Source organism: Tiliqua scincoides, chromosome 7 (assembly GCF_035046505.1).
Source record: "Tiliqua scincoides isolate rTilSci1 chromosome 7, rTilSci1.hap2, whole genome shotgun sequence".
NCBI lineage: Eukaryota > Metazoa > Chordata > Lepidosauria > Squamata > Scincidae > Tiliqua > Tiliqua scincoides.
Window position 1 is genome coordinate 39,486,528 of NC_089827.1, and position 27,976 is coordinate 39,514,503.

The 27,976-nt window shown below is 43.8% G+C and overlaps 1 protein-coding gene across 1 annotated transcript in view; it reads right to left on the reverse strand.

Moving 5' to 3' along the window:
• The window catches only part of DERA (deoxyribose-phosphate aldolase), a 58,275-nt gene that overhangs the window by 13,510 nt on the left and 16,789 nt on the right, over positions 1-27,976 (reverse strand). Inside the window, exon 6 of the mRNA XM_066633733.1 lies at positions 19,730-19,858. Coding sequence (XP_066489830.1) covers positions 19,730-19,858 — 129 coding nt within the window. The remainder of the gene's footprint in view (positions 1-19,729; positions 19,859-27,976) is intronic.

Here is a 27,976-nt window from a genome sequence, read left to right on the forward strand (position 1 = left end):
ACCCCTAAGTCAGCCATTTTCAACCACTGTGCCACGGCACGTTGGTGTGCCGCGAATAGTCTGCAGGTGTGCCTCAAGAGTTTGGAGGAAGGTCATATATTAATAGGGCCATTGGGGATGTGAGGCCCCCACCAGCAGCATGGTGTGCCTTACCAATGATCAAAAAACAGATGGTGTGCCATGACTACTTTAGCACCTTCTCAGTGTGCCTTGAAATGAAAAAGGTTGAAAATAAGAACATAAGAACAGCCCCACTGGATCAGGCTATAGGCCCATCTAGTCCAGCTTCCTGTATCTCACAGGGGCCCCACCAAATTCCCCAGGGAGCACACCAGATAACAAGAGACCTCATCCTGGTGCCCTCCCTTGCATCTGCCCTATGTGATGGGGGCAGGATTATTCACGCCTTGAAACATGACTACACTGCTCACCTCTGCTGCATCAACACCACCTCAGAAGGCTGCCTAAAAAGCCCCAGAACCTGTATGATAGATGTCCACCACCACCATTGGATTCCCTCCTCTCTAATCTTAATCCATAAACCCAGCAATACACACAATCATAAGAAAAACAAACAACCTCCCCCTCCAGAAAAATACCCAATAGCTCTAGACTTCCCACCTTGATTCTGAACTTTATTTTTTCCCCACTAGGAAGGTTTTCAAAGTTGCTTGGAAATCACAGGGACTAGAAAGATAGGCATTCTGGTTTAAATTAAAAGCAGTAGATCCTAGGAATCTAACAAGGATTCAAAAGCACTGTATGGGTTCCATGTGTGATTTACACTGGGCAAGCGTCAGTGTAGACCCCAGAGGGCCATTGGTTTTAAAGGAGTAGGACTTAAGCCAAAGTGGTCAGCTCCTGACTCCGCCTGCTCCTTTAAGGAAGCAGGAGTGCTCTCCGTCTGGCTATTTCAACAATCCCATCCCCTCCATCTCACCTGGCTGTAGCAAGCAGGGCTGTAGCTGTGCCCTACAACAGAAAAGGGTGTAGTGAATGACTATGGGATGAGACAGCGCCATTGCTCCTTAATCTGGGTTGGAACTGGCAACTATCTTTGATGACCAAAGCATCTTTCTCCTCTTTAGGAAAGCAAATCAAAACTTCACTACACTAACTTGGACTTTTCTGCTTTTTCCATTTAATTGCAGAGCAAAAGCCCTTTAGCACAATCCTTCCCCCCCCCACCGCCCCACTTCAGAGTAAGGTAAGTCAACGCTTTTGTAAGTCTGATAATTAGAAATCTCTATGGTACAGTTTCATTAAAAACTTTCATTAAACAACATCTGCCCTTGCATAGGGTCTCCTAATCAATTTGGTCAAACAGAAGGGCTTCTAATCGGCTGTTGATAAAAATAGAAGATGAAATTTTAATTCTAATAGATTAACCACAAACTCAAGATAGTCCTCAAAATCCATCTCCCTCTATTCTCCAGTGGATTTAACGACTATTCAGCAACTCATTACTAAATAGAACAAGATGAACATTTTCCAGTTCATTAAAGAAATGTACTATGTATTTTTGCATTGTCCTCATGATTCGTTACAGGGAGTCTTAATTACAAGATAATGGATAATGGTTATTAAACGCAGGCTCCAGTAATGAAGCTCTATTCATTTGCGAGCCTCGGAGACTGCAAAGAGGGGAAAATAAAATTACTAGCTTCAAAAGATTAACGGATTAAATTATTATTCAGTTTTGAAAATCTCATTCAGACTTTGCAGAAACAAGAAGGGATTTTTTTTATTAAAAAATTAGTATTAGTACTACAATGATGCACTTATTTTTTTTAAATAAAATAATATCTTAAGGCTATTAGCAGAATAATCAGCTTGAGATGTGATTATCAAACATACAGTCAATTTAGCAGCATCTTCTAACAATGAAAACAATACATTTTTTATTTCCCGAACAAATTCTATTTATGATGTGAGCAAGAGCTTGCTAGCTCAATTCCATAAAGAACATGGACAAAGTGTGCTGCTACAGAGCATTATGCTATAAAGGTATTATTAACATTTTATATTCCACTAATGAAAATGGAGACTTAAAAAAATAAAATTAAACCACTGCTTTAAAATGGAGGCCATTAAGCATAATTCATGTTAACTTTATAAATAAGGTGGTTCTGGCCATATTATTCATCTGCCATTGGTTTTATATGATTTGAGTTCTAATGAAAAAGAGAAACTTTAAGCAAAAAGAATAGGCTAAGAGCCTGATCCTACAACTACATGGCACTGAGATTCAGGAACTGCAGGAATCTTGTGTGCCAAGGTCAGCTGGGACTGAGCTGCTTAAGGTCCTATGGGACCTGGTGTTATGCCTTGGCTAAGCATCAAGATAGACCATAGTTGGATGGCCCAATTTGGGGGAGGGCAGGCAAGGGGCCAGAGGGAGAAGGACTGGCCAGAATTGAGTAGTAGACCAGGGCTAAGGACCAGAGACAAGAAGTGTGGATGGGTCCAGATTGGGTACCTAGTTGAGATAGATGAGGCAGAAGGTCAGAGGCATTGCTGGGATGACAGCTGGATAGCGAAGGAGGTGAAGTAGTCGGTTCTGTTATTCAGAAAAGTTGCTTGGACTGCTGGGCTGACCTGCAGACATGTTCCCACTTGAGCCAAGGGCTCAGCTGACCAATCCAAAGCTAGGAGTCAGTTAACCATGCCCAACCTAGCATTGCAGCCTACAGGCTATCCTTGTTCCATAAAGGTTTAATCTGTATGGTTGAGGAAAAGGCATGGTGCAAGAGGTAGGACACTGGAGACTATCTGCTGAAGAACCTGGTTTGAGACACCTCTTGGCACATTCCCCCCACCCCTGGTCTCAATCTAGATTATGTGCACACACACACACACACACACAAACACACACACACACACACACACACACACACACACACACACACAGAGAGAGAGAGAGAGAGAGAGAAAACGAATTAAAAAAAACAAGCCCATCAGCACTAATAATAGGTTTCACCGACTGCATGGTTTGGCCCAGTGATTTGCCCAGAGCTTTACACTACACAGTAAATTACTTGGTTGAGCAGGGACAATACATGGATGATCTGAACTTCGCCTGCTACACCCTCCACAAAACTAGAGGTCAGTCCTATTTTTTTTTTTTAAAAACAACAAAAAATCATTACTGTGAACTCAGGTCCTGATAGAATGAACTGACTGGTCCCTACTTTAGAAACATAAACTAGCTTTGAGGAGGTGTTCAGAAGACTAACAAAACCAAAGTAGGCACTGTAATCTAGCAGTTAGGATGGTGATGTCTGGCTAGGAAGATAAGAACTCAAATTCCCATGCAGCTGTGGTGTTCACTGTGTGACCCAAGTGGCTGCCACACTTGGATAGCTTACTTCACAAGGCTGCTGGGAGAATGAAGTGAGACCACCCATAGCTATATATGCTTCTCTGGGCTTAATGGAGGAGGAGTGGAGTACAAACATGAATATCATCGTCATGTAGGGCTCAATTCAGAAAAAGGACAACTATAAGCAGATCAATGCCAAAAGAAATTCAGACCAAAACCCATTTTTGTAGGTCATTTTTAGGCTCAAGTTTTGAAAGAACTGACTTTGAGCATATAAAACTGCAAACTGGTGAATTTCATAATTTGGGATGGGAGAATACAAAAGCCACAGAGGAATGTTTTTCTGCAACTGCATTTGGGACAAAGAGCAAAAGCAGACAGAAAAACACTGCATCTGAGATCCAAACCAAACTGATGCTGCTTGTCTTTTTTCAAATGCTTTGAACCAGTAGTAAAAAAAAATCCCACCTTGGTACATCTAGAATTGGATGAGCAGCACCGAGTGTTTGTTTCCTATTATGCCCTTCAGTTCAGATGCTGGCAAAAGTCTCTTGGATGTGCAAATGGTAGCCATTTACATGATTAAAACTGGAAAGTGGTATTCAGCTAGCTATATCCTAGAACAATATTATGGTCCCATTATTAAGCAGTAAAGAATAATAAGCAGCATAGCTATCACAGAGTAATCACAATCTTTGCGTTTCAAAGTGCTGTAAACACCCGGGGGACATGATTATCTCCTGATAACCTCAGACTGCTTAAAGTTGCTTTACTTTTAATAAAGAATAAGGACACAGTCTGCAATTAAAATAATGCAGAGCAATCTGGTTGATGCCTAATCGTTTGGTATCACAATTTTCATTGCAATCCTTTCAAAGCCATAAAAATCCAAGTTGGATGGCCCAGATTAGCCAAAGCCACAGCCTCCCCCTCCCTGCCCCAAGCTTAATCCATATTTGCCCGACCCACAGGTGTACACATTTGGTCCCTGTTGTGTATATGCAACACTGGGCAAAAATAACTGAAGGCTGTATCCCACTTCTACATGGCCCACAACTAATACATTCCTAATACACAAACTCATACATTCCTGGGGCAACATGGAAGTTCCTATTAATATTCAGTTAGTTTCCCTCTAGCATGCAGGCTGGTTGTGAGCATGTTTGGTTCTTCAGATAAGCAAGAAACACCTGTGCTGCAAGCACTACTACAAAAAAGCAAAGGTACTGTAATAAAAATGCTGGGGGCATGATGGCCCTTGTAGATTCACAGATAAGTGAAACCGTGGATACCGGATACACAGATAGGCGGGGACATCTGTATTTCAAATTCTTCTGTCAAAGAAGTATAACTTCTACCAAACCAGGATAGAAAGCAGGGAACCACTGTGTACAAGGGAAGGAGGAGAAGGGAATGTGATGGTCTTAGGCTCCAGAGTGCAAATTCATGTAAAGCCAAACATTCATGAATGCAGAGGGTGGCCACAAGGACACTGGCTAAAGGTCTGTACCAAGCATAGGTGATTTCCCAGAGGAAGTACAGCTATGGGGTAGGACAAACCCCAGCACCACAACAACTTGGGACTAGCATTGGATATATTTTGTCAGAGCCCAAGAGGCTCAAAATAGCTGTGCTTAGAAAGGTGCAGCCAAAGCAATCATCTAAAGCAGTGGTTCCCAAACTGTGAATCGTGGTTCCCCAAGGAGCAGCAGAAACCAGCCAGGGGAGCCACAGAATCCTCATGAAATACAATTTATAAGACTGTGGCCCTAACGGTAAGGCACAGCCAATGGCCCAGTAGATCAAGGGAGCTACCAGTGGAAAAAGTTTGGGAACCACTGATCTAAAGAAATATCTACAATGAAATTTTACAAATGCACATGATTTATTTTTGTGAACATTGGTTTAAAAGAACTTTTTTTTTTTTTTTTTTTTAAAAGAAGCTCACAGGACATGGGAGCTCCCAAGGATCTTCTATCCAGATGCCGACCTGGTCCATATTTACTAAGCTTTAACCAGACTAAAACACAACAGGTATTCCCACACCATTTCCCTTAAGTTGTATCACATGAAGTACAATTATTTCCAGCAACTTGAATTAACTCCGATGCTTTTGGGTGTCAGCAGCAAGTTGCTAACTAATTTTATTAATAAAAAGGGCTATTGTCTACCAAACTTGGGGGAAAGTTGCTGAAATGGAAAAATGAGCTGCTTGAAATGGAGTTAGAAAAAATATATTACACAGAACAAAGCAAACTGGAAAATTAGGCTCCTTTATCAGGCTTTGAAAGTGCTATGAATTTTAAACATAACTTTTTTTAAAAAGCCAGATATATAAAAGAGAGGGAGGAAAACACAACCACCAAGATCATCACACTTCAATGTCAACTTGAATGTATTTCTCAATAGTGTCTGATAAAAAGCATTCAAATTCCAATAAAAGAACATGCCTTGAAGGAAGGCAAAAGTTATTTTTCCTTTTGAAACTTTTAGGTTTTAAGTATATATAAATGCCTGGTCAACTCTGTGCCAAACCCTCAAAATCTACTCCAAAAGAAACTAAAATGACATAGAAAAAGTGACATATTGTAACTCAGATTAAATACGTGTCACAGAAACAATGCCATAATCGTCCCCTGCTTATCCCTTCCTCTATTCCCCTCCCCTTCCTTTGTTGCTTCCCTTATATCAATTTGGACTGTGAACTCCTCAGGGCAGAGACCTATTTTCTCTGTGTAAAGCACCATATACATTGGCGGCACTATATAAATAGAATAGTGAAATTTCTCACAATTATGCACTACATACTAAAAAAACAGAAGGAAATGAAGGGGGTAGGAAAAGAGACATAAGGGGATAACAGAGGATGGAAATACACAAATGATCTGCTCAGGTTTTGTTTCAAGTCTTGGTGAGGACTAAGGGGTAAAACCAATACCATCAGGGAGGAGGTGGATTTTGAGGAGAGATTTCCCCCCACCCCCACCCCAAAAAAAGCCAATGACCTGGATGCTTTAATGCCCTGTAAAGCACTTTATACAACCTTTAGCGCAGCCCCCCAATCCTAAATGTCTTAGATAGTACAATCATAGTTTGAGCAAAGACTGAGGTCCACTTCACACATCACCTTTCTCTTCAAGAAGATTAATCTCCATGTTGGATCAGCTAGTTGACCTAATCCAATTTCAGCAGGGCAAGTGCACACACACAACAGTGGTTTTGCATGTGCAACACCCTATGGAATTCTACAGCGCAGGCACACACAAAAAGCCGAACAGCGCCATTCTGTGATGTGCATATGGAAAGCTCTCCAACAGATGTGGGAAACTAAGGAATCTAATATGCACTGGCAGATTTGAAGTTGTGGTTACATTTTTATTTGCACACTATCTTCTGCATGCAGTAGATATCCACACCTTAATGCAGGTATGAACATATATCGACATCAAAAGTACCAGTGTACTCTGGATCAAGTCTGAATTGCACAGCAACTGGTGACAGGGATTGTCCTGTGGCTGAATTTTGGAAGAGCACTGGGAACTGGCAGACAGAACTCAAAAGGAATTCTGGATGTGAGTGCCAGGAAGGCTCCATGCCTGCTGCAGCCTGCACAAGGCAGATTTCGTCCCCTCTTCTGCCTCTATAGAATCACCTGCCATTTCTGTCATACAGCTGCAGAAGGCTCAAAAGCACTGGAAACTCCCATACAAAACATAGAAATCTACTATGAATTTCTGGTACAGAAGCCACTAGGACAGTGGTGGCTAACCTATGGCATAAGAACATAAGAACATAAGAACAGCCCCACTGGATCAGGCCATAGGCCCATCTAGTCCAGCTACCTGTATCTCACAGCGGCCCACCAAATGCCCCAGGGAGCACACCCAAGAGACCTCATCCTGGTGCCCTCCCCTACATCTGGCATTCTGACTTAACCCATTCCTAAAATCAGGAGGTTGCGCATACACATCATGGCTTGTACCCCATAATGGATTTTTCCTCCAGAAACTCCAATCCCCTTTTAAAGGCGTCTAGGCTAGACGCCAGCACCACATCCTGTGGCAAGGAGTTCCACAGACCGACCACGCGCTGAGTAAAGAAATATTTTCTTTTGTCTGTCCTAACCCGCCCAACACTCAATTTTAGTGGATGCCCCCTGGTTCTGGTATTATGTGAGAGTGTAAAGAGCATCTCCCTATCCACTCTCTCCATCCCCTGCATAATTTTCTATGTCTCAATCATGTCCCCCCTCAAGCGTCTCTTTTCTAGGCTGAAGAGGCCCAAACGCCGTAGCCTTTCCTCATAAGGAAGGTGCCCCAGCCCCGTAATCATCTTAGTCGCTCTCTTTTGCACCTTTTCCATTTCCACTATGTCTTTTTTGAGATGCGGCGACCAGAACTGGACACAATACTCCAGGTGTGGCCTTACCATCGATTTGTACAACGGCATTATAATACTAACCGTTTTGTTCTCAATACCCTTCCTAATGATCCCAAGCATAGAATTGGCCTTCTTCACTGCCACCGCACATTGGGTCGACATTTTCATCGACCTGTCCACCACCACCCCAAGATCTCTCTCCTGATCTGTCACAGACAGCTCAGAACCTATCAGCCTATATGTGAAGTTTTGATTTTTTGCCCCAATGTGCATGACTTTACACTTACTGACATTGAAGCGCATCTGCCATTTTGCTGCCCATTCTGCCAGTCTGGAGAGATCCTTCTGGAGCTCCTCACAATCACTTCTGGTCTTTACCACTCGGAAAAGTTTGGTGTCGTCTGCAAACTTAGCCACTTCACTGCTCAACCCTGTCTCCAGGTCATTTATGAAGAGGTTGAAAAGCACCGGTCCCAGGACAGATCCTTGGGGCACACCGCTTTTCACCTCTCTCCATTGTGAAAATTGCCCATTGACACCCACTCTCTGCTTCCTGGCCTCCAACCAGTTCTCAATCCACGAGAGGACCTGTCCTCTAATTCCCTGACTGTGGAGTTTTTTCAGTAGCCTTTGGTGAGGGACCGTGTCAAACGCCTTCTGAAAGTCCAGATATATAATGTCCACGGGTTCTCCCGCATCCACATGCCTGTTGACCTTTTCAAAGAAGGTCAGAGGGCACGCAGAACCTTCTCTGTGGGCGCGCGCGCCATCGCCCCAGCTGCCAGGCACGAGCCTCTGCTCACCGCCCCTGGGAGGCGCCAGCAGCTGCGGGCATCTGCCCTGGAAGGCTGAGGAGCCCGCGCAGCCACAAAGCCAGCTTCCTCCTGCTCGGCAGCAGCCAGGGCAAAGGAGGGAGGGGCAAGGCCAAGGGGGGAAAGGAACGGACAGCAGGGGGAAGAGGGAGATCAGGCGGGGGCGGCTGATGCCAAAGACCCAGGCCTGCTCCCAAGGCGCCCCATCTAGCCAGGCCCCCCCCCCCCGGGAGGAGCAAGGCTGAGAGGCTCTGTGAGGGAATGTTTCTTACATCACCCCCAGCAGCCCAATCCCTCCCTCCCCTGTCTGGGGTAAGGCGGGTGGCTCTCACGCAGCATGAAGGTGCGGCGTGTCAGGCGGGCACAGCAAAGCTGCTGCGGGCTTTGGGGCGTCAGCCCTGCACGTGGTGCTGGTCCTGAAGTAAGTCTCATTAAAGTCATTGGGGCTCGCTCCCAGGAAAGCATGGCTGGGATTGCAGCCTCAGAGCCCAAGCCTATGCACTCAGAAGGAAGTCCCATTAGAGTCAACGGGGCTTGCTCCCAGGAAAGCGTGGCAGCCTGAGAGCCTAATCCTACTGTCTACTCAGTAGGATTGCATGTCTACTCAGAAGTAACTCCACTGTAGTCAGTGGGACTTACTCCCAGGAAAGTGAGGGTAGGATTGCAGCCCTAGTCAAAGGGGGGGGTTGCTCCTAGTTTAGGAGCCCAATCCTATGCATGTCTACTCAAGAGCCAGTTCCATTATAGTCAGTGGGGCTTGCTCCCAGGAAAGCGTGGCTAAGACTGTAGCTTTGGAGCCCGCTCCTGTGCATGTCTACTCAGAAGTAAGCCCCATTACCGTGGATGAGGTTTACTCCTAGGAAAAAGTGGCTGGGATAGCAGAGCCCACTTCTGTGGGTGGGGCTTTTTTTAAAAAAAAATTTTATTGTTTGAGAAAATGAGCAGTGGCAAGGTCTTGCAGCCACCCCCTCCCTGCCAATATTTCTTTACCCAGCATGTAATGAGTCTGTGGAACTCTTTGCCACAGGAAGCAGTGATGACAACTTGCCTAGATGCCTTTAAGAAGGGATTGGACAAATTTCTAGAGGAAAAGTTCATTACGGGTTACAAGTAATAGTAGGTAAAAGTTGTTAATGTATGAGTTGTTTTTTCTAAACTAAAACCTCAGTATTCAGGTTAAATTGCTGTGTTGGCACCTTGCAATAAATAAGTGGGTTTTGGGTTGCAGTTTGGGCACTCGGTCTCTAAAAGGTTCGCTGTCACTGCACTAGAACATCAAACCCAGTTCATATTACAAGAATGAGTGAATGAAAAAAAAAAGAATACATGATCAAAAGTGCTGTATGGAGAACATGACGCAGGATCCCAATATATGCATTGCTCCATTATCTCCAAGTACAGAAATAAAGGTGCATTTGGCATTCACACCTTCCAGTTCTCAAACAGGCTTTTTAAAAAAGAAACCTTCTTCAAATTCCAGCCATGACAAATTTTGCAAAATTTGGGACCTCAAGGAGAGCTGCCATGATTGACGTAGATTAATTCTCCACTCAAAACTTTCAAAAAAGTCCCAGGGAGAACACCAAACCCTGCATTTCTCCTGTTTTTTATTGAAATGATTGAAACACAGAACAGATAACATAAAATAAGAAAACCAGGGAGATTATTTGGAATGAATATGCTGGACAGAAGCTGGGGCAGTAGATTAATTTATGTAAGAAATTGATGGATGCCATATTTCAAAGAATGCATATTTCAAAAAAAGACAATTAGCAATGTCCTCAGCAAAGCTGCTGTTCATGAGTTTGCTTTTCTGCAAGAGCAATTTGTCAACACCTGCAAGCCCATTGGTCAAGAAAAAGTGAAAGAGTATCTTTCCATCATTGGGCTCTCTCTAATCTGCCTGCTATAAACAAAATCACAACTCGATCTTTAGTCCGGTACATTTTTCTGAGCATGAGAACAACAAAAAGGGAGAGGTTGGTGATGGCATCAGCACCCCAACGACAGCATAAACATCAGTCCAAAAGCAGGATGTCCCTATCACTTGCCACCACAAGGAAGAGAAGCCTTGAGTAAGACAACCCTTCAACACTAGTTAGAGTTACCTTCACATAATAGACCCGTTTAACTGAACACGTGTCATCAGTGTTAACAGTTTTATAAAATGCTTTCAAAGTTGAGCCAAAACAGGACAAGATGGATTCATAGACCACATGCTTGCTCTCTCCTAAGCAGAAATTTCCTAGCCCTGATCATTTGCCCACTTTTTTTTTGAGGTTGGGCCACATAAAGCACAGGTTAGAGCCCCATACAGGGTAGAGGCTAAGAGGCAGGCCTTCCTCAGTACCTTTGCAATGACAAGGTAGGTTCTCGGTTCTTAACATCCACCCCTTCTCTTGCCCTACTCTTTGAAGAACTGAAGCTCTTCCTCAACAAGAAGCCTGTTCAAGATTTCTACAACTTCAAATGCAACTCTAATTTGTCCCTATCGCCACTCCAAACATCCAAATGACTTATTCTGGGCAAGTTTGGCTCTGAAAAAAATAAATGAAACTTGTTTAACAGCTTTATTAAAATAGTCCATCATAATCATTAACACACAATCCATGCCAAAAAGCCACAAAAAATTAGCAAGAGATAGTTTAAATATTTATAAGGGAATACTCTTTTATATATATAAAAAGAGGAGGAAAAAAAAAAAAGAACTAGTGTGAATCTTGTCAGAAAAATCAATTCTAAAAGCATGGGTGGGAGTGAAAATAAAAAAGGGGATGGGGGGAGTTTGTTCTTCACTCCTGTAACTTATTGTAGGCTAAAATTTCCATTTAAAAACTCCAAGCATCTGTTCAATGGCAGCTGTAAGTAACATTACCCACACTCAGACAATTTATATCTTTCCCTTTTATTAAAAAATAAACAGGCGCCTTTAAATTATTCACCAGCAAATTAACATAAACACAAGTACTGCCTGCTGCTGCTCAGGAGCCAGAGTGGGGCCTCCTCAGTGGAGATGATCTAAAACCTCATACATTGCCTTGACTTCTCCAGCTCCTCATGCTCCGTCCCACCCAATTTAACACATGAAAAGGTGGAAAACCTACACACTGCATCAAAGTTGCATCTATAAATAATGAAAAGCAGAAAGCGCACATTGCTAACTCCTCACATGACCAGCTGGTGAGCTCTGTTTTGTGAGCAGCTACAATCTCAGCTCCTGTTCTCCTCACACCTTTTAAACTGTTTTAATCCTTCCCCATCTTCACGTTACCACCCTGAACTGTGAAATGTTGGCCACCCATAATCTGAAAGCTCTGAACAATGTTCTCGAGGTTACTAGTGCCAAGGCCAGGACTGGGGGCCCCCAAACTCAGAGATGGGGCTCATTCTTTACATCAGTGTTCTTCAACCTTGGGATGACCCCAATGGGGTCACAATACCTCAGTTGTGGGATCACAGCAACTTACAGGAATGGAAAAGGTTGAAGACCACTGGACTACAGCACCAGCAGTTATCTGATGTACCCCTTCAGATACCATGGGATTGTGTCCCAGTCCTACTCAGATTCTTAGCAGTTATGCTAAAACAGCTTTCATGAGTGCCAGCCTTCAGGGTAACTCTTTCTGCTCTCTCTAATAAGAATTTGATTAACATTAACAGTATTTATATACCGCTTTTCAACTAAAAGTTCACAAAGCGGTTTACAGAGAAAAATCAAATAACTAAATGGCTCCCAAAAGGGCTCACAATCTAAAAAGATGCAAAAGAATACCAGCAGACAGCCACTAGAACAGACACTGCTGGGGTGGGGTGATTACAGTGAACAGTGCTAGAAGAGTGTAACGGGGGGGGGGATAGGTGGATAGGGTCCTGGGAGGGGGGGCAGGATCAACAGTGAGTCCCTAGTTTCATTATTTATGCATTTATTGGAGTCATGGCATGAAAAAGGTTGAAGACCACTGCTTTACATGATGCATCAGACCACAGAGGTGCCCTGTGGATCACACTGCAGTTCCTAATGTCCACTACTGTGTCTCTTGAAGTGGCCACCCAGTTGTCTCTGGAGAGTCCCACAAACAAAGCATGAAGGCAAGATCCCTTGCATCTGTACCTGCCCCTCCCACCTCCCAAAACTGGTACCCAGCAATTAAATGCCTCTGAAACATGGCGGTTTCCACACAGCCATGACCAGCAGTGATGGATAGACCCTTCTTCCATGAATTTGTCTAATCTTCTTTCCAAGTCATCTAAGTTAGAGATCACGATCATATTCCATGTTGTGCGACAAACCACTTTCCCTTGTCTATCCTGAGCTTACACCCCAATAAGTGTTAATCTTTAAGGCAGTGGTTTTCAGACTGTTCTCAGGGGAATCTTCTGAATGTTCCTGAAACCAATCAGAGGTTTCTCAATGAAAAGACTGGTGAGGACAGAAGGATTTCCTCAAAGACAATTTCTCCACTACTACCTTCCGATGTCTAACTAAAGTAAGTGGGTTGGGGTGTGTTCAACATTGCACTGTCGACTCAACTGGGGTACAAAAGACCTGGCACTACCCTCATATAAACTGAATGTATAATCCTAGAACACATCCTACAATCCTCACAAACACTGGGTTCTGTGACCAATGGGACTCGCCAAAAGGAGTCAATATGGAAGCGGTCTCTGCAGATAGGAAGTCTGAGAGTCAGGCCTTTAAAGGTGCCACAGGCAGAGAGTCAAACATAACCTGAACTCCAAAACTGAGAAGTTTTAAAGTAACTTAATAAAAACCTTTGACTTTAAAAAAAACAAAACCAAAAAAACACAAAACCAGGCCTTTACTTCCTTGGTTGCAAGAGCCATACCCCTTAAAGGTCAAAAGTGCTAACTAGTTCAAAAAAAGCAGTTCAGAAATCAGGAACATGGCTTGCAATTGTTAATGTTTGTTCCTTTGGATCCTTCGCATTTCTCTCTAGCCTGAGATAATTAAGACTTTGCTACTTTTACTAGTTTCTGTAGAAGCCTGGTAATCATCCATGAAGAGATGAATACACAATGCCTTTTCTACTGGATCTGCAAGCTTCACAAGGCTGAAAGCAGTAGCTAGAGTGAGCAAGAGGTATGAAGCAATGAGCTGTAGTAATTGCACTGACTCTCCTTTCTCCACAGCTACTAAAGACTCTCAACCAGCTGAATTCAGTGTAGTAGCTACAAATAGGAGCCTCTAGCTGTCATCCATCTCTCACTTCTTGTGAGGACAAGAATGTGCCCTGTCTTTGTGCACTCCAAGCAGGCCAGAGGTCAGGGGTGTGGTGTTTGTTAGCCTGTCACAGTTCCATTACCAACAAAAGTGGCTCGCAACTAACGCCTCAAATTCAGTCTGTCCAACAAGCCATCAAGAGATTCACAGGCCTACAAAATTGAGGGTCAGAAAAACTTTTCTTTCAACATTTATGTTGGTTTTATCAAAAAAAATTGGGGTTTCGATTCAAAAAATGGCATCAGCTTTGCCCTATCAGGTCTAGTTTCAGAGATAAATCATAGCCTCATTAGTGAATAGTACAAGCAGCCTCCTTGTGATGAAGCCATGGCATGGGCTTCCTCACTAGGAAACTACTCAAACCATTCACTAACAAGGCTATGCTGTATCTCCGAAGCTAGATGTGATCAGGCAAAACTGATGCCACTTGTGGAATCAGCACCCCAAATATACATAGAGATAGGTCTAACTTTTAAGACAGCAAAATGTGTGTTGGCCTGTGTTATTAGTCTATATCTGACTACACATGCTAAACAAACAAATAATTCAAGGAGAAAAAAATGCTTAGCTGATATCAAATCTTATTCACGCAGTTCATTCCTGTTAAGTATATGTTGTCTGCCAGGTTGGTCTTTTCCTTCTGCCTTGGTCATGATTGCCCTTTAGTTGTTCAATAAGAGAACATTCAGTCATTAGTCAGAATTCTTCATTTCGGTGAGAGACAACTCCCCAATGACTTCATTTGCAGAAGCATTTTTTGCCAAAGATTTGGGCATTGGTCCATGCCTTGTAACAAACCACTTTTGAAACTTTGCTAAGTTTGTTGGTTGCTGACTCCAATTTAAGAGTTGCCTCCTCCCCCTTGAAATGTACTGGAGCACTTTAAAAAAAAAAAAAATCCTGCTCTATGTGAGTTTCTTGTAAAAACCTTTACAAACTAAAAAATAAAACAGTTTAAAAAATATTTCTTTTTGTCAGGTTAAATGATTATATTCATTTTACAAAAAAGTATTGTGAAAAAGGGACTGATATTTTTCTGATCTGATTACCAAACAGAAATGGAACTGGAGAGGTAAAAAAATGTACTGATGAGTTTAAACTAAAACAGACATTTTTAATGTTTCTGTTCATGGACCACAAGCCTTGCATTTGGTTACAAGAGGACAGCACAGTGACTCTTTGAAAAGTAGAACCGGCTCTGACCCACACCAGCTCAGGATGATAATTCTGAAAACTGGCAGCTGAATTAAAGCAACTGAAAAGTACAATGAAAATCAGGAGGAGGAACACAGGGAGAGGGGGTTAAATAGCTGGGCCTGTCAGGAGTTCACAACACCTTTTATGCTTTTTGTAACTTATAAATGCAACTTTGAAACAATTTTTCAAAGTGGGTTTTTCAAATGTTCATGTGTCACATGGGCTGGAACATGAGATAATTTGGACAACACTCTGTACACTGAAAAATGTGACAGGAATGACAGAGTAAATAAACGTCACAGAATACGACTGGGCTCAGGCAGTCCTACCGCATCCTGAATGTTGTCAAACTATTCACTTTATCTCTGAGTACAATCTAGAAGATCTCCAGCAGCTCATGGATCGTTTTAGCAAGGCCTGCCAAGATTTTGGACTGACAATCAGCCTGAAGAAAACACAGGTCATGGTTCAGGATGTGGACTCACCTCCCTGCATTACAATCTCTGAGCATGAACTGGAGGTTGTCCATGACTTTGTGTACCTTGGTTCAACAATCTCCGACACTCTTTCTCTCGATACCGAGCTAAACAAGCGCATCGGTAAAGCAGCTACCACGTTTTCCAGACTCACAAAGAGAGTCTGGTCCAACAAGAAGCTGACGGAACATACCAAGATCCAGGTCTACAGAGCTTGCGTCCTGAGTACACTTCTGTATTGCAGCGAGTCATGGACTCTTCGCTCACAACAGGAGAGGAAACTGAGCGCTTTCCACATGCGCTGCCTCCGACGCATCCTCGGCATCACCTGGCAGGACAAAGTTCCAAACAACACAGTCCTGGAACGTGCTGGAATCCCTAGCATGTATTCACTGCTGAAACAGAGACGCCTGCGTTGGCTCGGTCATGTCGTGAGAATGGATGATGGCTGGATCCCAAAGGATCTCCTCTATGGAGAACTCGTGCAAGGAAAGCGCCCTACAGGTAGACCACAGCTGCGATACAAGGACATCTGCAAGAGGGATCTGAAGGCCTTAGGGATGGACCTCAACAAGTGGGAAACCCTGGCCTCTGAGCGGCCCGCTTGGAGGCAGGCTGTGCAGCATGGCCTTTCCCAGTTTGAAGAGACACTTTGCCAACAGTCTGAGGCTAAGAGGCAAAGAAGGAAGGCCCATAGCCAGGGAGACAGACCAGGGACAGACTGCACTTGCTCCCGGTGTGGAAGGGATTGTCACTCCCGGATTGGCCTTTTCAGCCACACTAGACGCTGTGCCAGAACCACCTTTCAGAGCGCGATACCATAGTCTTTCGAGACTGAAGGTTGCCAATACAATACAACAATCTAGAACCATTTGTAGGTAGAACAAAACTCTAAAGCCAGGATTAGACACGTATTGACAGACAGTGGCTCTCTAAGCTCATGTGGAAGTGGGGGAATCTGCAGGAGAGTAAAACCCAGGGGTGTCAAACTCATTTCATACAGAGGGCTGAAGTCAGCACTCAGGGCTCCAGCTGAAGGCCTGAAGTGATGTCATTAAGCAGCAAGTGACATCATTAAGCAGCTAAAGGCCAGAAATCAGACCCTGTTCTCATATAGAAACTCATTAACTGCAAATGACTGAAGAGAAAGTACGCAAATCTTGATCATATGTCAAGATTTGGGAAAGCCCAATTTTCATGTGGGCAACCTTTTCAGTTGTAACACCTTAGCAGCTGAGAGCCTGAGGGTCGGACAAAAAGCTTCTGGAGGCCGCATCCGCCCCCGGGCCTAATGTTTGACACCCCGGTATAACCCTTTGCCAGTCTCATGCTTTCCTCCCCTTGACTGGAAAATCTAGTCTTGGAGACAGACTGGAGAAAAATCTAATAAGGGTGTGAAGAGTTGCAAAGAAAAAGTACCACAGATGCTCACCTATAAGGCGAAAAATTAATGCCTTGAAATCCAGCGTGAATTGTCTCTTCATCTTATCTCCGGGTCACTAAGGAGCTTGGGTGGTTTAAGAGTATCGCGGCAGCTATCAGAAGCCCAGAGGAGCTTCTCTCTGGCTTGCGGCGCCCCTCCGTTTGCTGCTGTGCTTCTTTGGCTGCTAGAGACTGCAGCCTGTACTTGCGGGCATGACAGGAGCAAGTCATGGAGCCCGGGGATCTCTCTTTTGATCTGCAAAGGCTGCAGCCCCAGCATGGACACAAGTTGCAAAGCCTTGCTTTGCAAGACTTTACAGGACTTTACAGGAGTGTGGGACTGGGAGCACCATATGGACAGGCTTGCCTAAGGAGAAAATGAGGAGCTACACATGGTAGCAGTAGTGGCTGCATTAGAACTCTCTCCAATTTGTGCTTTCAGCTTGGAAGGTAGGGTATGGCAATCCTTTTTCCTTCCACTCAGTGTTCCTCCCTTGTGCTTTTGTTCTGGTTATTTGCACTGTAAAGATGAGATAAAGTCTATCTGCATTTTAAAGAGGTACATACCTACACTTTCCTGGGAGTAAGCCCTATTGACTATAATGGGACTTCTGAGTAGGCTTAGGCTCCAAGGGCTTTTGCACTGGTGTTGCTGTGATGTCTATAAGAGATCTTCCCTCCCTCGCACCTTCTCCCTGTTTTTGCACTTGTCTGTATGGAGATCTTCCCCCCCCCCCACTTCCATCTGTTGGTTCTGAGTGTGCAAGGGCTTTTGCACTGGTGTTGCTGTAATGCCTATATAGAGATCTTCCCTCCCCCACACCTTTCCCCTATTTTTGCACTGGTCAGTTTGGAGATCTGCCCCCCCCCCCCACTTCCATTTGTTGGTTCTGAGTGTGCAAGGGCTTATGCACTGGTGTTGCTGTGATGTCTATATAGAGATCTTTCCTCCCCCCCCCCACCTTCCCGGTTTTTGCACTAGTATGTATGGCAATCTGCCGCCGCCGCCCCCCACTTCCATGTACACAAATGTATTTTATGATCTTTTACTTTATTTTCAATAAATTAGATGGTACAGTTCTTAGATAACAATTCCTGGGACATTTTTCAGGATCTGGCCTCAGGTAAAATCAGACAAAATTATAGTCAGATACCTCCCTAAGTTAAACCCCCAACTTATCCGAGGGTCACAGCAAATTCCATGATTTTGGGGCTCAAAACCTGCCCTCGTCTTATCTGTGAGATCGACTTATATGTGAGTGCCTATAGGTGATAGGCAGGGGAGGATTAATCATCTTCTACCACTTCTTCCCTGTAAATTTTCCTCTTTCAGCACATGCTGCATGTTAGAAACATCATCTAGTTGCAATCTGTACTGGAACCTAAAATTTTACATTTAAATTGCCTTTGCTACAGTTCAGGCTCCTAAATATGGAGACATAATATTATCTTCAGGGAAGAAAAAAAAACTGCAGCCAGCAACTTCCTTCTGAAAGAATGTTGCCTTTCCTGAAACATATGCAGGGAGCCATACAAAACAGCTATCCTAGCTCCACTTCTGTTTTTCAGGAGTGGCATTCAAGACTTCCATGAAATTCTGCAAGCAAAGGTTAATGGGACCCAAATTGCTAGAGATTAAGCAGCAATTACTCCCAAGAACCTGCCTTTGCACTCTGACTCAAGAACAGCAGCAATGCAGTATACCAAAGATGGGAGTTTGGTGTGGGGGCTCTTCACCGAAGAAGGGCTCGACACTTGCTTCAGAGTGTTTGTTTCCCAGGAATAAGAGATGCTTGGGGTTCTGTAATGTGATCTGACGTTGCTAAGCATCGTGCATGATTCAATTCAAACAAAACACACTTTGCCACTAACAAAGCCACAGATCAATGAAAGCTATTGTGTATGTTTAAAAATGGGAAACTGCCTTGACAAAGCTGCAACAATGCAAAGGGAAAAATACTGTTAACTACAGAGCCATCTGCTGCACTGCAATAAAACTGCAGCCAGAGAAAGGGGGGAACGTTTTATGACATAAACACACACGCACGCAAAATAAAAAAAGTATTTATTATTTGATTGCATTAAAGTGACCATGAAAAGCCAGTCAGATTAATTAGGACTCTGGGAGCCCAATCCTATCCAATTTTCCAGTGCCAGTGCAGCTGTACCAATGGAGGATGCACTGTATCTTGTGGTGGGGCAGCAGTCACAGAGGCCACCTTCAGGTATAGGAACACTTGTTCTCTAACCTTCGGGCTGCATTGAGGCTGCACCGGTGCTGGACAATTGGATAGGATTGGGCTGTCAATCTGATGATTTGGATATTTCAACTAATTCATTACTTAAGTAAATCAATCACTTAAATAAATCATATCAATAGAATTTTTCAAGCCTCAACGTATCGTTGAACCAGCACTACAGTTTTATGTGAAGAGCACCTTCAAACAGGCTAGGGATCGGCATTAGACCAGGAGTCCAACTCAGCCCACTCATTCTGGCTTTCACTAATAAGAATATTTGGTCACCATGAACAGTGCTGGGAGGGTGTAACAGGGTGGGATTTGGATGGAAAGGGTCCCAGGAGGGAGGGCAGAATCAACAGTGGGTTCGCAGTTTCATACTTCACTTATTTATGTATTTATTGGGGTCATGGCATGAAAAAAGTTGGAGTATGTACACGCATCCTACGGACCCTATTTGTGCCCGATGGACAGAGGTCACTGGGATTCTAATTACTGGAGTCAGTGCTAAGAGTTTTGGATTGCAGCATTACACCAATTTACAGATAGTGGATGACTTCCTAAAGGTCAAATTCAACTGGTCTGGCTCTTACCAGATTTTCTAAATTTGACAAAAATACTGCATCAATGGAAATTACCTGCCATCATGGCTACAAGACTGGCCTTGTAGACATTAGTAAGGGATCCCAGCTCTCCAGTTCCCAAGATGGTTTTCATGTGAGCTTCTCCACAAGCCTGACGAAACTGACAGATTTCCTCATAGAGACCTAGAAGAAAATAGTTTGGTTAAAAATACTCCTCTAGCTAAGCATCATACTCCAGCCTAAAGCTTAATTTTTAAAAAAATCAATTAAGAAATCCTGAAACAAATTTAAATCAAGTAGATTCTTCAAATCCAAAATGCTTGGATCTGAATATAGGTTAACAAATGAAGATTTGAAATTTGAGGTTTCTTTTCTTACAGAAATTTCTTTTAGCACCAGTTTGAATATTGAAGAATATTTGAATATTTCAGAACCAGACAGAAGTCTTTCTGAACATCCTTCGCTTCTCCCACCTCATTAGAACAAGAAATATACTCAAAATGTTTCAAAAGTTTACTCCCTAGGGTCAGTGGACCATTTGAAGACAGAAAAACCTTCCCCCCTCCAACTAAAAATTGACTAAATCCTGAAAACATGCACAATGAACGACAAAATATGTTGGGATTTTGAGCAGAGGCTCGTGGGGACTTTGTTAATTCAGACACTAACCACTATAAGGAAATCCCTGCCATCAGGACTTTGACTAGGGTGGTTACCTAGAAGGCACCTTCAGCACCTAGAAAACAAAACAGCCACCTGGACTAGTCTTCCCCATTAACCTTTCCAAAAAAAGAATGTCCAACATTACAATTATTTTCCAAATGTTTTTAGATTGCGAGTCCTTTGGGGACAGGGAAACATGTATTTATTTAACTATGTAATGCAAACAGCTGGTGAACTATTTTTTGTTGAAAAGCAGTATATAAATATTCTTTATTATTATTATTATTATTATTATTATTATTAGTTCTTTGCAGTGTATGGTTTTCCTTCCTCCTCTGGTTTGCCCTTTGACAATTAAAAAAAGGCAGCGCTATTGTATGATTTTTTAATCTATATTTCTGTTAACGGGCTACCTGTATTTAATCTCAGTCTGTCATATTTATAATATACCATTGACGTCTTCCTGACATGCCTTTAAGTCAACAGAATCTGTACTCAAAGTCAGTTCCTTAATAGGAATCCATACTCTAGGGTTATGGAGTCAACAGCATCTCACAAACTGCAAGTTTGTTACAGGATGTAAACAGGATGCTAAACACTATGAAGCAAAAGGCAGTGAAAACTTGCATAATGACATCATTTGTCAGTTTTGCAGGTGTCTACTGGAATGTTCCTGCATTTAGTAATGAATGAACTTTGTGAAAGTAAAATTGCCTCCAAGCTCGCTCACAGGTCTCATGACTATCATCGCACTCATTCCTGACCCCGAATGAAGGCAGGTAGGGTCTTGGTTTGATCCAACACGAATGCCCTTATGCATGTCCTAGAGCAGTGGTTCTCACACTTTTCAGTCTTTGGGAGTCCTTCACATTCTTATAGGGAGTCCTCGGGAGCCCTGCCAGTGCATACGCGGAATCTCAAGGAGTCCCAGAGTGCTGGCACATCACAGAGCCCAATGCCAAAAGGCTAGGAGGGGAATGAGGAAGGAGACCTAGAAACAGGGGAAGCAGGAGAGATGGACAAGCAAACAGGTGGTGGTCACTTATGGTTTGCTTGTGGAGCCCCAGGGCTCCTAGAAGCACACTTTGCGAAACAGTGACTGGGGCAGGGGAGGAATCAGGGCTGCATGGCTTATGTTTTTTGTCCCTAACTTGTGGTATGCAAGTAGGAAAAGAGCCAGATAGAATAATTTTTTAAAATGTAATACACTAATGGAAGGTAGTTTTTCTCTAACAATCCATCAGACATGAGTTCAGTAAATCCAGTGCAAGGACTCGGCTCCTAAACTAAAAAGAAAGCCACACAATACACTTGCTTTCATATTCCAATCCATTAGAGAGCACTTAAAATAATTGTTAAAGACCAGGCTTAGTCAATTATAGTTCAAGTGGCATAAAGATATTCAACAATAGGTAACAGCAGATTTAACTTAAAGCTCAACATAATTGGACGTACACTAAAGTACTTAACATTTTCAGCAATTTGGAAACAAATTAAGTGCTGAAAGACTGACTGTTCAGAAAGTCCAGCACTCCTACATCAAACACAACCCTCAACTTTGCCACAGGCTTTTTTATAAGCTTTTTTATAAGAAGGAACAGAAAAATCAAGGACAATTTTTTTTCAAAAAAATCTACATTACCAGTTTTATAATTACAGAGTATGTCACACATTGACTTTTTTTAGTGGATCTGCCTCCTGAACATAGATGTGTGGGGCAAAGATGTGGTTAATGGAGCAAGGCAGCACATACATTCTGTACATGCCCAAAGCCTTCCTCCATTATTACTACTTCACTTCACCTTCTCTGGGTTTGGGATTCTGGTTTTTGGACAACTTTCCACACCACATGGCAAGCTGCTTTTGAAACTCTGGGGACTTAAAAAAAAAAGCAGTTTGTGATAAGACAAATCAAGTATCCAGAGGGTTACTTTAGCCACTGGCACACATACAAACCAAACATAGGTTTGTTGCTAAACACAGATGAGCAGAGACAATGAGTACTAAGGCCCTGGGCACAGAGCAGCACTAGGGGCAGTAGATAGCAGTGGCTGCTTTGGATAAATATTTATGAGTAGAATGTGAACATGAGTGCCCACTTAGTATGGCCCTGGGGCATGCTCTGGAGGCAGATGATGCAGCCTCTTTGCTGAAGCTAAGCAGATCTGGGGCTCATCAGTAGTCTGGATGGGAGACTACCCTGGGAACCCATGGGTGCTACACCATGAAAGAAGCAATACAAATATAACAACCACAAGGGTACAAGTACCCAATTTTGATTCTTCACAACCTCAGTATGCACCAGTCCATCAGCCCACAGTCCCCATACTATCCTGTTCTTCCATTCCTCAATATAACATTTGTCACTTTTAAGGGGACTCAGAGATAGGCCCTTCCTATGGGGAGAACAGTGCCCATTAAACTGGGCCTTGCTATCCCTGAGGCTAGCTGCTAATTGGCTTAACTGTGGTTAGCAAGAGCCAACATGGCAGCACCGGCCCTATGAGATCAGCTGAACATAGTTCCGTGGAAACCAAAGGCATGGTCCAGAAGAACACTTGGTGAAGAGGCTATTAGCGCTATATTCTCTAGCTAAGGAGAAGTTCCCTCCTAATGCAAGGATGCTAATTGTATACATCTTTTTTTTATTAACACAAAGCTTAGTTATTGGAGCATTGTCAGCACTTGAAGGCAAACCATTCAAGGTACATTAAGAGAAAACCAATTACAGAGAAAACCCATCTCCTACTGTATTATCAAGCTTACTAATTAATAGCATTCCAGGGAGACAACTAGCAGTAGCAATCTAAACGGTACCGAGCGTTCCCAGAGATTCTGCAAAAACCAATTAGAAAACACACAGATTTTGTTGTCAGGAACTGAAAACACTTATTTTTTTAACAAGCTACCATCTAAGCCGACAACCCCTTGAGTTCTTTTTAACAATTCTGTTTGGAAATAATTAGAACATTGGCACCCATGTCGCTTTGTTTCCCCTCCCCGTTTCACATTAAGTTAGACAAAAGTGGGGGGAAAATTATTTTTCACAATATTCCTTCGCGAAAAGCTTTGCAAAAGTCTGGAGATACACTGGCACAAATTTCTGGCAGTTACTAACAAATTGGGGTAAGCGGGCTTTTTTTCAGGCAAGCAAGCCACAAACTGTGCAGAAAAAAAGACGTGGGGGGGGGGGAGAAGAACCAAAGGCATGAAAAATCATTAGTTAAGTTCAGAAGCGGCTACATATGTAGCCAACTCAACTCAAGCCTAACATTTTTAAAACTGCAAATGATTTTGCATATCTTATGGGCCCAAAATTCAGTGGTGGAACACATGTGTGCAAAAGGACCCATGTTCAATGCCCCACATGAGCTGGGTCATCTGTTAAGATCAGGTGGAAAAATCTTCCCATGCGTTGCCACAGGTATCGGAAGTATCACTCGCAAGAACACAGAAGAGGTTCTTTTGCGCTACTCACCAACACCATGTCTTTCTTTCTAAGCAACTTCTGCAGACTTAAACAGCCTTTACTTCTGGATGGCAATTGGTCAACTGGATAGCTGAACTTTATCTCCCCAGAGTCTTTAATGATGATGAGCCCGGGAGACGCAAAAGAAATTTTGCGTCAGAGGTTGGTAGACCTTGAATTGAGATCTGCGAGAGCCAGACTTTCTGGGTATGTTTTTCTTGGGGATCAAGCTCTTGCATTTTCTCCTGCCAGATATTTTTATAATATTGTTATTCCTAAATTTAGGATTGCTTTTACTAAAGCTAGGTGTAATGCACTTTTATCAGCAGTTCTTTTGGGGCGTTATGCAAGGCGTCCCTATTCAGAGAGACTGTGCCACTGCCCTCAAAATGTGGTGGAGATGACTGCCCACACTGTTTTGCAATATCCATATTATGACAATTTGAGTTCTAAATTTATCTCCCTGATCTTCGGTATTGAAACGGGGATGCAGGTGGAGGAGCAGCTTGCTTTTCTGCTTTCTGATGTATACTCGGATATATCACTCAGGGTTGCCCGCTTCTGTTATGCTGCACAGTTGGTAAGGAAGAAAATTGAGAGTGTAAATCTCTGATTTTATGATTTTACATATGTGTAAAGGGGTGTTGGTTTTAATTCTGTGTATTTTGTTTTGTTGTTTGTGACTAGCTGGTCGGATGACCGTAAATAAAGTATCTATCTATCTAGCTGAACTTTAACACTGCTTATGCAGTGTTTCCCAAACTGTGCGTAGGGAACCACTGCTGGGTCACGACCTGATTTTTTGGTGGTTCTCATAGCAGCTGAGCAGAGCCTCCCATGAAAACACAGGTGATGGGAGGATCAGAACACTAATTGCCTCAGGCCCTGAGGCTTTTCAAAAATTAGATACAGTAGCTGCTAATTGCCCTGCAGAGAGCTCCTGCAGTTTGCAAGCATGTGTAAATATAGGAAGATAAATGCTAGAGCATCTTTTTTCTGGTTATTATTATTTGTAACTGAATAAAAATATTATTTTGTTCTATACTTTTTTTAAGCCTTGTAAACCTAGGTGGGTCCCGATACAGTGTCATTTTAAAAAGTGGGTCCCGGTGCTAAAAAGTTTGGGAACCACTGGCTTATCGTAAATCAACTGTTTCTCTGCTGCCTTCAGTCATCTCATTGTTGTTGCATTGTTCTTAAATTGAGGTATGCCAGCTCCGTGCTGAGATACGGTCTATGCGCAGCTCAGGAAGTGTCAGCAATACCCAGAATGCTGCCCAATGCTGTCTTGGGGCTGCCGCTTCAACACAAACAAAGAAAAAAAATTTCATAGCAGCTTACCATGTTCCTTATGTGGTTTCTTCAACAGCAGAGGTACAGGACTTCTGGTTTGATTTTAAGTGAGCAGACAAATGAAGTAGTTCGTTTGTGCAGTCCATATAAATCAAACGAGATGTTCTGCACTTCCGTGTTTGAAGAACCCACAACTGGAGCAAGGTAAGGTGGTGGGTGATCCACTTTCTGTTCATTTTTAGTAGACAGAAAGCAGACCAGTGATGGGATGCACCTGCCGCAGGTTGGTGGGAGGTGGTGGTAGCAGACCTTGACTAAAGGGCACCCCAACTCCAGTCCCCCACTCTGGGAATCTGCTGCTGATAATAATATGTATTACCTTGCCTAGTGGATGGACTGCCCCCTGAAATCACAGCAGGGACCTATCCTCTGGCACTCTGTAAATGGCCATGCACAGTGATGGTTTGATGATGATGATGGTGATGATGGATATTAAGTCAGCAGGCTGGGGAAGATTCCTGCCTTCAAGTGGTGCTATTTGAAATACACAAGATTGGTTTGATAGAGCAATGATTTGACTTGGGATAAGGCACCTTCAGATGTTCAAGAAGCAGGGTACAGTTTTCGGTGCCTTAACCTGACCCTGCTCAAGTCCTCAATACAATACATACCTGCTCAGGTGTAAGCCCCATTGAAACATGTGTCAGAATAAATGTGCACTGGATCAGGCTACAAAACTGCCAAGGCTGCTGGAGTTGTAAATATTATTGTGCCCCCTATCCTACTCTTGTGTTCATATCTCACTTCCCATTTCTGGGACATATTTTGAGCACACACATAATGCCCTTTGGAAAGCATGGGAGCTGCTACTTGAGTGACACCGGCACTCTGGGATTCTAGCAGTTGGTGGAGTCACAGCAACGGAGTTGTGAGAGGGCACAGAATTAGAGCCCAATCCTGAGCTCCATGTGCAGGTTTACCTCCAGCGCACACTGTTGCAAATGTTCCATGAGGCACATTTGCGAGCCCAAATGCCGGGCCAGCAACAGGTGGGCACCTGGCCTCTGCCGCTCAGTGGTCGCATGGACTGCCGAGCAGCGAAGAAGAAAGCGGGGGCATGAGGGGAAACAGAGAGGAAGTGTTCCGGGGAGGGGGGTGGAAGACTGGGAGAGGGTGGGGAGGAAGTGAGAGGGCGGGGGGAGGCGTGTTGAGGAGGGAGGGAAGGAGGCGGGACCACCTGACATGGAGGCTTTTACTTCACTACCGACCTTTTGGTCGACGGTGAATCGAGTAGCCCCATGGTGAGGCTACTCCCTTTACCCGGGGGAAGAGTACAACAGGTGCCGCTGACAGCTGCCTTGGGCGCACAGGATACGGTGGCAGCCATTTTTGGTGCCACCGCAGCTGCGCACCCAGGCAGCTCAGGATTGGGTTCTTAGTACAGTCATGCCTAGTAATTAGCAAGTCAAAAGTAGCGTTGACTTTGCTTTCATAAAACCATCACTCCCCCCTTGACACCCACTGTCCTTGTTAAGAGAGCCAGGGCTCAACGAACTCTGGGCTGCCCTTTTCTTCTGGTTGTTCAGCCCACTTCTTAATTTTTTATAGCATTTGTTTCTCGGCCCTGTCCTTCTCTTCCAACTTAGCTCCTAGTTATTTTGCTTCTCCTGGATTTTGAACTCTAATAGGTTCCCCCATCTCAAACGGGTGAAACCATGGCACAGTACAATTGTTTCTTTCAGTTCCAGTGAGATAAATTACTTACTCCCCAGTAAGAAACATTATGAACCACCAACCATTATGAAAGTCCCAGAAATCACACATTTTGCTGGTGGGAACAGAGATGAGTATGTGGTTTGCTCATTTAAATTGCTAATTTTACAGACTCCCCCTCTCCGCAAAGTCTGTAAAAGCTTCTGAAGATCCTAGTCAGTTACTTCCCTCCAAAACTGAGATACTATTGATAGTTTCAGTGGGTTGACTCTTAAGTGAGAGTGGAAGAACACTCAAGCAAAGGAACTTCCTTATCCTCTCCTCCCCAAAAGACTGTCCGATGCTCAAGATGCTCTCCAAAATGGAAAGGAGGGCTGTAGTAGGATCAGAGAAGGAGAATCAGCAAAAGTTCCCTCCCTCATGAGAATGGGAGTATCATTCTTGCAAAACCATCTAAGACTACATTTATTTAGATCCTGAGTTTAATTAGTCATGACTAATGTATTATTTATTTAGATCCTGAGCTTAATCAGTCATGCCTAACTTGGGGTGCAAACCAAACCTGCACTGGAGCAGGCAAGCCAGGAGGCTTGTGCTGTATCAACGCAGGTTGGTTGGCTGCAACAGCTCAGCCAGAGGCAAGGGGAAGCTCCTGGGTAAGGGCTGCTCGCCCCAATGGGTCACCTTGGACCTGCGCCACCTCTGGAGGTGGTGCAAGTCCAAGGAGAGCGGAGCGGCTTAAAGCCGCTCTGTTCTCTGCAGGGACGGAGGTTGGGATCCGGCATAACTGCCGGGTGCCTGCCCCGCGCGCCCACCCCCAGGGCCACCCATCACCCGCCCTCCCCCCACCCAGAAACTCCCCCTCCCACCTCCTCCCCGCCCCCCACACCTACCGTTGCCGCTTGTATCAGCATGGGTGTGCTGACACAAGCGGTGGCGAGGAAGCTGCCATGGAGGCTTCAGCCGGCCTCCGTGCATTGGCGTATCTGGATGCGCCGACGTGGCTTGCTCCCATGGAGGTACAAACATGCTTTACAGCACGTTCGCGACCCTCCCGGGGGACTTATGCTGGCCTATGTGCTGGCTAGGATTGCGCCCTGAACTTAGCATATAACCCCATATTTTTAGCTGAACTCACAAATACAACTCAAAATAGTCAGATC